At 36.4% G+C, this 12,621-nt stretch overlaps 2 protein-coding genes across 2 annotated transcripts in view; one reads left to right on the plus strand and one right to left on the minus strand.

Annotated features, from left to right (window-relative positions):
• Nucleotides 1-12,621, plus strand: part of TEX12 (testis expressed 12) — a 71,330-nt gene that overhangs the window by 25,394 nt on the left and 33,315 nt on the right. The gene's annotated exons all lie outside the window — the stretch shown is intronic.
• IL18 (interleukin 18) overlaps nucleotides 4,727-12,621 on the minus strand; it is a 19,418-nt gene continuing 11,523 nt past the window's right edge. The window contains exons 2-4 of the mRNA XM_019653659.1: nucleotides 10,570-10,701; nucleotides 9,494-9,627; nucleotides 4,727-5,754 (exon numbers count right to left, since the gene is read on the minus strand). Of these exons, the coding sequence (XP_019509204.1) occupies nucleotides 5,536-5,754; nucleotides 9,494-9,627; nucleotides 10,570-10,701 (485 nt within the window). The 3' untranslated portion in view covers nucleotides 4,727-5,535. The remainder of the gene's footprint in view (nucleotides 5,755-9,493; nucleotides 9,628-10,569; nucleotides 10,702-12,621) is intronic.

Consider the following 12,621-nt stretch of genomic DNA (forward strand, 5'->3'; position numbering starts at 1 on the left):
ACAGCTATATACGATGTCAGAGGGGTAGTAGATTGGGGGAGGGGGATTATTGCTTTGTGAGGGGTGTCTAACTATTATATTGTTTTGTACACCTGAAACTAAAAAAAAAAAAAAAAAGTGGCCAAATTATGTAATTAAGAGGAAAAGGACATAAAATAGTATGTTTAATAGGAACCTAGTGTTATATTTTTTTAAAAAGTACTCTCCCTGTCTAGAAAAATCTTGTTAAAATTGTCTCAAACCCCATTCTATGAATTGAGGAAAGTCTAATGTTCTCAAAGTTTCTTCACATTCCTGAGACCTAGGGCCAGACTTGGTTCTAAGATACTGCTTTCTCCGACAGTGATTATCTTCATATCCAAAGCGTGTCACTCTTCTTCTGTTCACACTGATTCAGATGTGAAACTCAGCTATTCCCCCTAATTTCCACAAAAAAACGAGTCACTCAGTGTTCTGTGTTTAGCAGACTTTATTAAAGGTTTATGGAGATGGAGTCATTTACATTAGAGTAATGCAAATAGTTTTAAATTTTATTTGTAGTTCATCAATTTTAAGACATGAAACTCTTTATATTTTAATATCTCAAAAATAAGAATGTGCCTTACAATTGAAGGCAGTGTCTTTTTTTAGTGGTATATAAAATAATGGTACGTTTTACAATCAGTGGCATCTTAGATTCAATGAAAAAGGGAATTATACCTCTCTGTTTCTCTTGTTTGTAAAAAGTCCTCTGGTGATTTCTATTACTTGAACTGTACCTTCTTTTTTTTTTTAAATTTTATTTTATTGGGGAACAGCCATGGTCATTGGTTATACATTGCTTTCATGCTGCAGTGACATAGTTGACGCTTTTAGGGAGGGCGCAGCTCACAGTAGCCTATGCAGGTATCAATCCAGCAACTTTGGTGTTATCAGCACGTGCTCTAATCAACTGAGCTAACCGGTCACCCTGAGTTCTACCTTCTGACCATGGTGTTTTGGTCCAGATTGGTGCTGTTCGTCACATTTCTTCAGCCCACTTTTTTTTTTTTCAAGTTTCAGGTGTACAAAGCAACGTAATAGACATTTACACCCCTCACAAAGTGATAAACCCCCTCCCCCAATCTACTATTCCTCTGACATCCTATATAACTATTACAGTTCGACTGACTTATTCTCTATGCTGTACTCCACATCCTGTGACTATATATACATATATAAATATATATATCTATATATATCTATATATAGATATAAAATTATAGTTGACATTCAATATTATTCAGCTTCAGCTTCAGGTGTACAGCGCAGTGATCAGACATCTACACTGTCCATGAAGTGGGCTCCCTAACAAGACAAGTGTCCATCTGACACCCTGCAGCCCACTTTTGATTTTGTTTTCGTGGGAAGGAACTCAAGCTAGGACGCTCCTTGTATTCTACCTCTCAGAGCCCCATCTTTCCTTATGCGGAACCATTATAGCTCTTTCCATTCCTTATATCCAGATTCAGCTCAGACTCCCCCTTTGCATTTTCAAGATTTCAACTGCAGCTTTGAAAGGATTGTTGTAAAGGTATACCGGATTCTGTCTAGGGTGAGAGGTAGGGAGTGTTTTAGTTTTTCGGCTTAAATTCCTGTAGAGAAAAAACAAACAAAAAACTGTAATGACCTAGCCAAAATGGCAAAAATGGTTATCCAAAGGTGGAAGGATGGGTGGTTTAAATTCTCTTCTTTTTGTACTGTTCAAAAAGAAGAGACAATGGGCCCAAAATGGAGTCACTTGTGCTAAGCCCATGTCAACCAAGACTTAAACTAATTGTAGTTTTAACCTCTTTAACCAGTCAATCTGGAATTTTCTGGTCAGCAGTAGTGAGATAATCCACCTGAGAGATCCCTCCCATCCCCCAGAGAAAGATGAGGTAATCTACTCTTTCCATGTCCCTGTCCCCTATTCCTATAAAAGCCTTCAATTTTGTACAGCTCCTCGGAGCTCCTTTCCTCTTGAAGCCCCTTTCTATTTGCTAGATGGGATGCTACCTGATTCATGAGTCATTGAGTAAAGCCAATTAGATCTTCAGATTTACTCAGTTGAATTTTGTTTTTTAACAGTTCCTTTGTATTTTCTAAAATTTTTATAATGAATGTCTTAATGGTATAGTAAGGAAAAAACAAGAAAAGTTAATACAAAAATTTGATCGTGTCTTTTTTCTCTTTTTAAAATAACTTTATTGAGGTATAATTTACATACCATAAATTCATCCATTTTAGGTATACAATTCAATAATTTTTAGTAAATTTACCTAGTTGTGCAACCATCACCATATCCAGTTTTAGAGCAGTTTCTTCTCTCCAATAAGATCCTTCATATCTGTTTACAGTTAACCCACATTCCTATCCCAACCCTAGGCAAATATGAATCTACTTTTCTGTTACTATAGATTTTCCTTTTCTGGAAATCTCATATAAATAGAATATTATAATATGTAATGTTTGTGTTTGGCTTCTTTCACTTGGCGTGTACTTAAAGTTCATTTGTGTTGTAGAATGTATCTGTATTTTACACTTTTTATTAGTATTGGTATTCCATTATGGGTATACCACATTTTGTTAATCCCTCCACTTTATGGCTATTATGAATAATGGTGAAATGAGCATTAATGTGTGAATCTTCATGTGAACATGTTTTATTTCTCTTGAATAGATATGTAGGAATGGAATTGCTGGGTCACATGAAAAATTTATATTTAACCTTTTAAGAAATGGCAAAACTTTTCCAAAGTGTACTTCTTCACATTCCCACTAGCAATGTATGAGAATTTCTGTTTCATAACATTTTTTGTCAACACCTGTTATTGTCATGTTTCTGATCATAGCCATCCTGATGGCTGTAAAGTAGTAATTCCTTGTGGTTTTAATTTGCATTTCTCTATCAACTAATGATGTTGAGCATCTTTTCATGTGCTTATGAGCCATTTGTATATCTTCTTTGAGAAATGTGTATTGAAATCTTTTGTTCATTTAAAAATTGGACTGTCTTCTTATTGAGCTGTGAGAATTCTTTGTATATTCTGGATACAAGTTCTTTCTTTTTTTTTTCCTCATATATGTGATTTATATATATTTTCACCAGTCTGTGGCTTGTCTTTTCATTTTCTTACTGGTATCATTTGAGTGCAAAGTTGTTTGTAAAAATATTTTAGTTTTTAAGTAAAGATTCACAGGAAATTGCAAAGATATTATAGAGAGGTTATATGTATCCTTCACCCAGTTTTACTCCCAAATTTTGAGAAAGTCCAATTTATTAATATTTTTCTTTTATGGATCACACTTCTTGGGTTGGGTCTAAAAAATCTTTGCCTAACCCAAGGTCTTGACATTTTCTCCTGTTTTAGCCTAAAAGTTTTATAGCTTTAGCTCTTACATTAATGTCTCTAATCCATTTTTAATTACTTTTTATATGCAATGTGAGGTAAGAGTCTACATTTTTTTTTTCAATGTGGATATCCAATTGTCCCAGCACCATTTGTTGAAAATTCCCCTTTTCTATCAGGTTGCTTTTGTCAAAAATCAACTGGCCATAAATATAAGGGTTTATTTCTGAACTCTCAAACCTGTTCCATTGATATATGTTTATCCTTTTTATTTTTTACTATTATTATTTTTTTAGCTGAGCCATCCTACCAACTGTTGGCAGCTCAGCAGCAGCTCAGTTCAGGCTGGGAATTGAACCGCTGTTGCTCAGAGCTTGCACTCTTGAGCAAGCTCTTAACCAATTGAGCCACTTGGCTGGCCCGCCTGTTTATTCTTATGCTAATACCAAACTGTTCAGATAACTGTAGATTATAATGCTTTAAAATTGGGAAATGAAAGTTCTTCAACTTGGTTCTTTTAAAAAAAAATTGGCTATTCTGTGTCTTTTGATTACCATATACATTTTAGGTACAGCTTGTCAATTTCTACAAAAAAGCCTGCAGGAATTTTGATAGAGATTGAGTTGAATCTATGGATCAATTTGGGGAGAACTTCCATCTTAACATATTGAGTCTTCCAATTAATGAATGTGGACTGTCTCTCCATTTTAGATCATATTTAATTTCCCTCAGCAATATTTTGAAATTTTTATTGTACAAATCTTGCACTTCTTTTGCTAAATTTTTTATATTTCTTTCTATTGTGGATAGAATTTTATTCTCAGATGATTCATTCTTGTATATAGAAAAGAAATTTATTTTCATAATCTTGTATTCTGCAACCTTGCTGAACTCTTATTAATAGGGGTCATGTGCATGTTTTTATGCACATATGTGTGTATATTCCGATCTATGTACAGAATCTTGTCTGCAAATATGGGCAATTTTACTTCTTCCTTTCTTTAATTTTATTTTTTAAAAGATTTTATTGGGGAATTGGGGGAGGGGAACAGCATTGGGGAACTGAGGAAGGGGAACAGACAAGTTGCTGTCCTTTTGTTCTTCAGTCTAGTTGTGGAGGACGTCGCTTCACTGGCCCATATTGGTATTATCATTGGGCTTACGGCAGCTCACAAAAGTGCACACCAGCTGCCGGCCAGCCCCACTGCAGCCTATGCAGTCGCCAGCAACTCATGCAGCTCAGCTCTAGGTCGAGCTGTTGTTCACCATCTTAGCTGTAGAGGACACAGCATCACTGGCCCTAATGTGGGATCCAAACCGGGGCCCTGCTGCTCAGAGCTGGCATCCCAAGCCAACTCTTAACCAATGCGCCACTCAGCTGGCCCATACTTCTTCCTTTCTAACCTGGATGCCTTTTATTTCTTTTTCTTGTGATTATACTGGCTAGAACCTCCACTACGTTGTGAATAGAAGTTGCAAGAGCTGACATTCTTGCATTTTTTCACCATTAAGTATGTTGGCTGTAGGTTTATCACACTGAGGAAGTTATCTTCTCTTTCAAGTTGCTTGAGAATTTTTATTATGAATTGGATTTTGTCAAATGCTTTTTCTGCATTGAGATGATTGTGTGGTTTTATCCTTTATTCTATTAATTATTACATTAATTGATTTTAAAATATTAAACCATTTGCATTCCTGAGTTGAATGCCACTTGCTCAGAGTATATAATCTCTTTTACAGTATATGTTGCAGGATTCAGGATCAATCTGACTTTTAAAGATATCCTGACTTTGGAAGAAATGCAGAAATTAGTTAAGTCAAGTAGTCTCTATAAAATCTAGATGGTTTTAATGACATTCTTAACAGAAAATTCAAATATAAGTATCTTTCATCATTAGGACCATTTACCCCAAAGATTCAAAACACTTCTGCTGAATATAATCTGTGTTCCAATTAAAGATGTAGAGTATGTTTTCAAACTATGCATTCTTTTAACTATGCAAATATTTTATTCATCTGGTTAAGGGGGAGTCGACTCAATTTTGTGAAAGCTTATTATTCATTTCATAGTGGTATCTATTGATATCGTTACTTATTTTATTTCATCACTATAATTACAGGCCCAGTCTCATAACTTGTGTGAAATACAAAAATTCATAAAATTCAAACCATGCAATTGTAATATCTAGTCCTTGTATTGAACAGTGAACATTATAGATTCATCGCCCTGTTTGTCCTTTTCTTTCAAAATGAGTTTGAAAAGGTTATTCTCTTTTTTACAAGCTAGAAAGTATCCTTTGTACAGTGAAGACTCGAATAGTATCTTGTCATGTCCTGGAACACTTCTCTTAAAGAATATGATTTCACTTTCTTCTTCACTGATATAATCAGGAGGATTCATTTCCTGTAGAGAAAAAATATTAATTTTTTAGGCCATGAACAATTCAAATATGTGCAGTTTATTTATAAGTATATTACTGCACAGAACTAAAGAAGTTTTTACTCTCAAGAGTTAAGAAAAAAAGTCTCTGAATATAGGAATACTGATCTCTCCCTCTTAATTCCTAATCTCCTATTCTCCTTGTCCACTTTGGCTTTTCCCACCATGGAATGCACATTCAGGTCTAGGTTTCTAGTTTTTCCCAGTATTAATCAGATAGCTTCCTTCTCTCCTCTCCCATTGAGTGGAGTCCATATCTGCCAAAGATGAAGTAGAATTCTAGCAAAGACCACAACTTTTTTGGGCTAATGTGGTTCCTGTCTTTTCCAACCATTCAGAGCTAAAGACATTGATGACCTCTACCCATAGGCCTCGCCTAGCTCTAGTTTGTGAGCCAAGTGTGAGAGGCAGCAGTGGCAGGAGTCTCAGCTTCTCTCCTTTAGTGCAGCCTAGAACTTACAGCAAGTTTCAGTTCTAGGTGCACTAGGGCTAGGTCCTGGGTTCCTCTATGGTTGACCTAGTCAGCAGCCTTTGACTTTTCCCTGCCAAGTACTCCAGTTTCATAGCAGTCCTGATTTTCTGTTCTGAAAGTAGTTTGTTGGCTGGCCCTGCCCTGGAAGGCCAAATGCTGATTCCTATATCTTTCAGACACAGAATAGGGTTTGCTCAAGAATGGCTAGAATACTTGATCTGCTGGTCACTTAACTGACAGTACTGCCTACACTTTTCTTATCATTGCTCCATACCTACTTTTCAAGATAGACTAGAAAATCTGAGGACCACCCAAGGTTCTTCCCATGTTAATTCTAGAACCAGTAAACATTTGAACTTAATTTTGATCCCATGGTAGCAAAGAGTCTTATGATCCTAACTAAGGACTGACAGATCTCCAGATCCAAATAGCAGTCCAGCTTCCTCCTACGATGCCTGAAAGAAGTTTGGGTACCTCCAAACTTCTCAATCAATTATGGAATTTATAGTCATAACTCTTAACCTTTGTCTTTTATCAACAAGTGTAAGTCCTAAATTAATGACAGTATAAATGGTTCCCCCACTGGTACATATTTTTGCAGCTGTCTATTGTATCCTAGAATTTATGAAGAGACCCAAAGCTGGGGGAGTCAATTTGGGACTAAGCTAAAGTCTAATGTAACTGAGTTTAATGTAATCCTTAGCCAAAAAGCTCTAGAAATATTAGGAGATGAGCCTGTTAGTTCAAACTTAGCACAGAAAGTTATAAAGTGGGGGTGTGGATAGGTAGAATAGGAAATCTCTAATCATAGTTCAATGTCACATTTCAGAACAGGGGCAAGGAAGTCCTGGGGCGGTAACTTTCCTTGGTTTTGGTGTTAACTATTCATAACCATTATAGGGAAAGGTGCACAGCAAATGAATGTGACAACAATCCTGGTGACCTTGGGGAACCCCTAACTTGGAAAGCCCTACATGGTGAAACTTGAATGCTTCAAGGGCCTAAAGGATTGTTTACATCAGGAAGAGTTTAATCTGAACCCAGAGAAAGTGAAGCTTGACCTAACATCTATGTTTTTGGCACTTTCCCAAGTGCTTTTAGCAAGGTTGACAGAGCCTGACCATGCCTGGATGTATATATAAGAAACAGATGCTAACAGTAACTTCTTGAAGAATCCCTCTTGGTATCATGAAGGTGCTTGCACAAAGAAAACAGGTGTAACCATAAGCACGAGGACTTTATAGATAGTAATTAACACAAAAAGGTGAACACATAATGGTGGCCAGTTATGTCTTATTATTTAGAAGGTAGTCTATATTTATAATCACTGCTAAGATCCTTAGTGTGGGGGCAATGGATTAAAGAGCACAAGCTAAATCTAGCCCTTTGCTTTCTTTTCTTCCTTCGCTCCTCCCTCTGTCTCTTCGACCAATATTTACTGAGTTCCTTTCAGAAGCAGGTTTGCTATGAAGCTTAAATGTCAGAGTCCCTCACTTGCACAGGTCTCTTCTAAGACCCCTTCTTTTCTTTCTTTCTTTTTTTAAAGATTTTTATTGGGGAATTGGGGAAGGGGAACATTGTGCTTTTCCCGAACCCATCAGCTCCAAGTCAAGTTGTTGTCCTTCAATCTTAGTTGTGGAGGGCGCAAACTCAGCTCTTAAGTCCAGTCGCCGCTTTCAATCTAGTTGTGTGTGTGTGTGTGTGTGTGTGTGTGGGTAGTCCACCATCCCATGCGGGAGTCGAACCAGCAACCTTGTTGCTAAGAGCACGCACTCTCAGCAGCTCAGCTGGGGCGCAGCTGACTGGCCCATGTGGGAATTGAACCAGCGACCCTGTTGCTCAGAGCTCATGCTCTTATCCAACTGAGCCACTCATCCGGCTCAGACCCCTTATATGCCTTTGGTAATTTTCTATTTTCTTTCTTTAAAAGGTTTTTCTAAATTGTTTAAGTTTCAGGCTACCTAAACTTGGATTTGCCCCAATTTCTACTATATGCCAAGAATTCTTTCTATCTTTTTTAACACTCCCCAGTCTCTCCTAATAATAACCCACTTATAGTTCAGGCTCATCCCACTTTCTGAATCTGCCTCTGCAGCTGAATTAGTTTTCCTCTGCCCCACATGAACTGAGTTTGGCCATCTCCCTCTTTCCTTTCTGATTTTGTTGCTAAGTAACAACATACTTAATCATCACCCTGCCTGTCATCTCAGGCCTCCACAGCCATTATGATGAGTAAACTTGCTGCTTGTTAGGCAGAAAATAGGGACTCCAAATTGCTACCCAAAGGGGTGACACTCTGGCTGGAGGGGATGGCTAAGGGATTTGTTTGGAGGCTGTATTTGTGGCATACACACTGAGTTTACTTGGATTATACTTTACAGTGGCATTTTCCTCCCTCCCAAGTTGCCCTCTGGCATGTTCACTAAGGTCATACTCTAACCTTCAGGGGGAACTGGGTGATCTTGACAGCAGTTCTTTATTGGCAAATCCCCACTCAGAAAAACATGGGATTCGCTTTTGAAACACTGTCAATTTGTGAGCATCCCTTGGCTGCTCTCACTGGGAGTCAAATTTTCTGGGTCAGTCTGTAGCTACTGTTAATGGTCGTTTATTAATAATAATGGAGAAAATAGAGAAAAATAATGAGAAAAAATGGAGAATAGAGAAAAAAAAGCAGTGGCCAGAAATAATCATACCTAGCTTTGGGATACGTCATATACCACTGTTTTTACAGATGATCTTGTTAATTTTATTCACTTAGATTTGCATTAAAAATAACATACATCAACTGAAAGCTAAAGGGTGTGCCAAGAAGCAGGAACAAAACAACTAGGGATTAAAATAACCATTATAATTCACAAAGTATGTAGAAAGGCTACAGAAGGATAATTAGCTTCATTCTGTGTATAAGGACTTATTTTGGAAAGTCAAATGCAATTCTCAAATGTGATAATTCACATATGTATTCTACATTATTATTTATCTATAGATTGATTATTCAGAAAACCCAGGTTATGAAACAAGTGTTGTACCCCTTCCTCTGTATGGCAAGCTCAGAAAAAGCATGATGCTACTACAATAGGTTAAAAAGTTGGACAATTTTTAGTAACTATTTTAATGGCTCTCTGCTTCCTGCCATTCTTGTTCTAGACAAAAGGTTGGACTGAGAACGTTTGGGTTTTCTAATTTTCCACATAAATATGACTAAAACAAATTTACGATCAGTCTTACCTTAAAGGAAATAGCTTTGTCCTTACAGGAGAGAGTAGCAATTTTACCATACTTCACAGAGAGGGCTACGGCCAGACCTCTAGCGAGGTTATCTTTATACATATATATGATGAATGTAGTCTGGGATGCATTTGCTGAAATAAACATTAACAAATGAGAGTGCTAGTTAGAAGAATTTTTGCAAATCAGTATTTATAGAATTAGTCAAAGGATAATCCTTAATAGACCTATTACCTATCCTGCACTCTGAGATTCAGACAGTTAGGAAAGTATACATAGCTGCTCACACATTCTTTAAAACATATTCAAATATGTATTACAACACAAGATTGTCTTTAACTTTTAAATGCTAAATGAAATAGTAAAAATGTATCTGTTAAGGTAAAAGTTCAGTATTTTTCAAGCGTGCACATTCACTGTTTCAACTCTACCTAAACTTTGATATTTAGAATTCATATCTTGGAAGGTATAATAAACTTATTCATTTTCTAAGGCACTCTAAATTTCTGGTAGAAGACAGACTTATTTGAAATCCTTGTGTATTTATTTTTAATTTTGAGTTTTGAAAATGCTATCAGCAAATTCAGCCATTACCAGCAGGTATTAAAGATCCAACTCTATAGAGATCTTATACAGTTAATGCAATTACAGCGAAGGAACTGGTGATCCAAATGTAGGCTCAGAGTTGCAAAACCCATAGCAATATCTTTAAATTTTTTAAATTAAATTTATTGGGGTAACATTGCTTAATAACATTATATAAATTTAATGTGTACCACTTTACAACATCTGTATACTTTATAGTGTGGTTTCCACCTGAATCCTAGCCTCCTTCCATCACCATATATTTGATCCCTTTTACACTACTCCACCCCCCCAGCAATATCTTTATTGTATCAATTTTTTACCCCAACTAAAAATTATGGATACCCTATGAACTTTCTTGTAAGTGAAATGATTATTCCTCCTATGCCTTTTCATTTAAGGGCTAGGTCTATCATAGAAAAACATAGTCAGTAAAATGTAATAAGAAGTAGCTTCTCATTTCTGTGTTTGCAAATATATTTTAAAAATACCTTCACAGTCAGCATCAGTCATATCTTCTAACAGAGCGTGTCCCGCACGAATGAAGAGAACTTGGTTGTTCAAATTTCGTATGATTGAGAATCTAGGTTCGAGCTTGCCAAAGTAATCTGATTCCAGGTTTTCTACAATACACATTAAATCTCATTAAAAAATAAGTTCTTTCTAAATTTACAAATAGGCATACTATATATTTCAGCTTTCAATAACTATTAATCACAATCTTCTGCTACAGAAACAGCTAAGATGGACTTAAACAATGTCTTTTAACCCACTTCGAAGGGCACACTGTTTCTTGTTATACTTAGAATTACTTTACCTCTGAAATCTTAAGTTCAAATATCCTGCTTTCTGATCACAATCTCCTATCCTTCTAGTTTTCTTTTTTAAATACTTTTCCTCTACTTTACTGAGTCCTCCTGACTCTTGCATTTCTTATCTAACCTCTTCCTGTCTTTCCTTCCTTCTTCATGCAGCCTGGACCTCATGGTGCATCATTTGATCTACTCTTTTGCCAGTATCTTCAGTCCTGAACTCATGTGTCTTTCTACTCCATAACTCTGGCTGCTGAGTGCTGCTGGTAAACAATTACACAAATGTGCAAATTGATGCCATTGCCAATTGGTGCCAAACACATCAAATGTCAATACTTTTTTTTTTTTTTTTACAGTTCAGCACCCTCTTTCATAGTCCGTAGGTACAATTTCAAACCTTCTTCACTCTCCTCAGGATCTCTACATCATCACCTCTGCTTTCGCTTTCAGCAAATGATTTCCTGCTACTCCACTTATAAACTTAACTGTGGCACAACCAGTTATTTCCTCTATCCCTCTTGTCCCAAGGGGAAATGTAGAAAGGTGCCTCTTCTAGGATCTAAGGCTAACCCTATCTGTGCTGATGTACCTTCTCCTGAAGCCTTGATTTACCAATCATCCCCTCTCTTGTATCAACCCAGCAATTCTATTTCCTCGATTTTATCCTAAAGAAACAATTAGACAAATGTATAAAAATTTCTCTACAAGAATGATTATGGGAGCACTGTTAACAACAAACTGGGAACAATTTAAATGTCCATCAGCTGGGGATTGAGCGAATGAATTCTGATATGCCCGTATTGTGGCTATCATGAATTTAATATAACTGTAATTATTCATTGCCATGGATGGTTGTTTTTGTCTATTAAACCAGAAAAAGAAGCTTAGGCATAGTATAATATATACTGAAAGAAGTATAGAAATATTACATCAGAATGATAGCAATGATTATTTCTAGGTTATTTTCATGTTTTTATTTTTCTTCATGTTCTTATCTTCATTGCCTGAATTATTTACAACATACTCTTTTTATAATTAGAAAAATGTAAAGCTCTTACAGTTTGAGATTTAAAACTCGTCCATCAACCATATCCTACTACGTAGCTAGCCTTGTTTTTCTCCTTTTAATAACCAAGCTTCAGGCAAGACTTGTCTAGATCATTCCCTTACTTCCCATTCGTTCTTCTACTTATTGTAATCTGCCTCTGCCTCCATTTCTCCGTCAAACTGCTTTCACTGAGATCACTAAACTCCCTGATGCTAAATGTAATAGATGCTTTCCTGCTCTTGATTTTCAAGGCTGCAAAATTCAACACAGTGCCTATTACCTTCATCTTGAAAATCTCTCCTGGGATTCTGTGACATTCCCTTGGTTTTTCTTCTTCCCTTTTGGTTACTCTGCTGTTCTTTATTAGCTTCTCTTTCTACTGCATCCTTTAAATGTAGGTATTCTTCAGAGATTGGTTCTTGGATTTCACTTTCTCATTCTACACATTTCCCAATTTCTTTTTTTCCTCTAGCTTCAGATGTCATTTCTATCACCTCCTATGTCTGTATCTCCAGTCCAAATTTTCATCCTGAGCTCAGAACCATATGTCTAAGAGTCTACTGAACATTTCTACTAAGATATCCCACAGATAATATACAAAACTAAATTCATCATTTATCTTCCTCTTTGCCCTACATACCTCTTGTTTCCTATTTCACTGAATGGTACAAATGGTCTAAGTG

The sequence above is a fragment of the Hipposideros armiger genome, unplaced genomic scaffold, assembly GCF_001890085.2.
Source record: "Hipposideros armiger isolate ML-2016 unplaced genomic scaffold, ASM189008v1 scaffold_204, whole genome shotgun sequence".
Taxonomy (NCBI): Eukaryota; Metazoa; Chordata; class Mammalia; order Chiroptera; family Hipposideridae; genus Hipposideros; species Hipposideros armiger.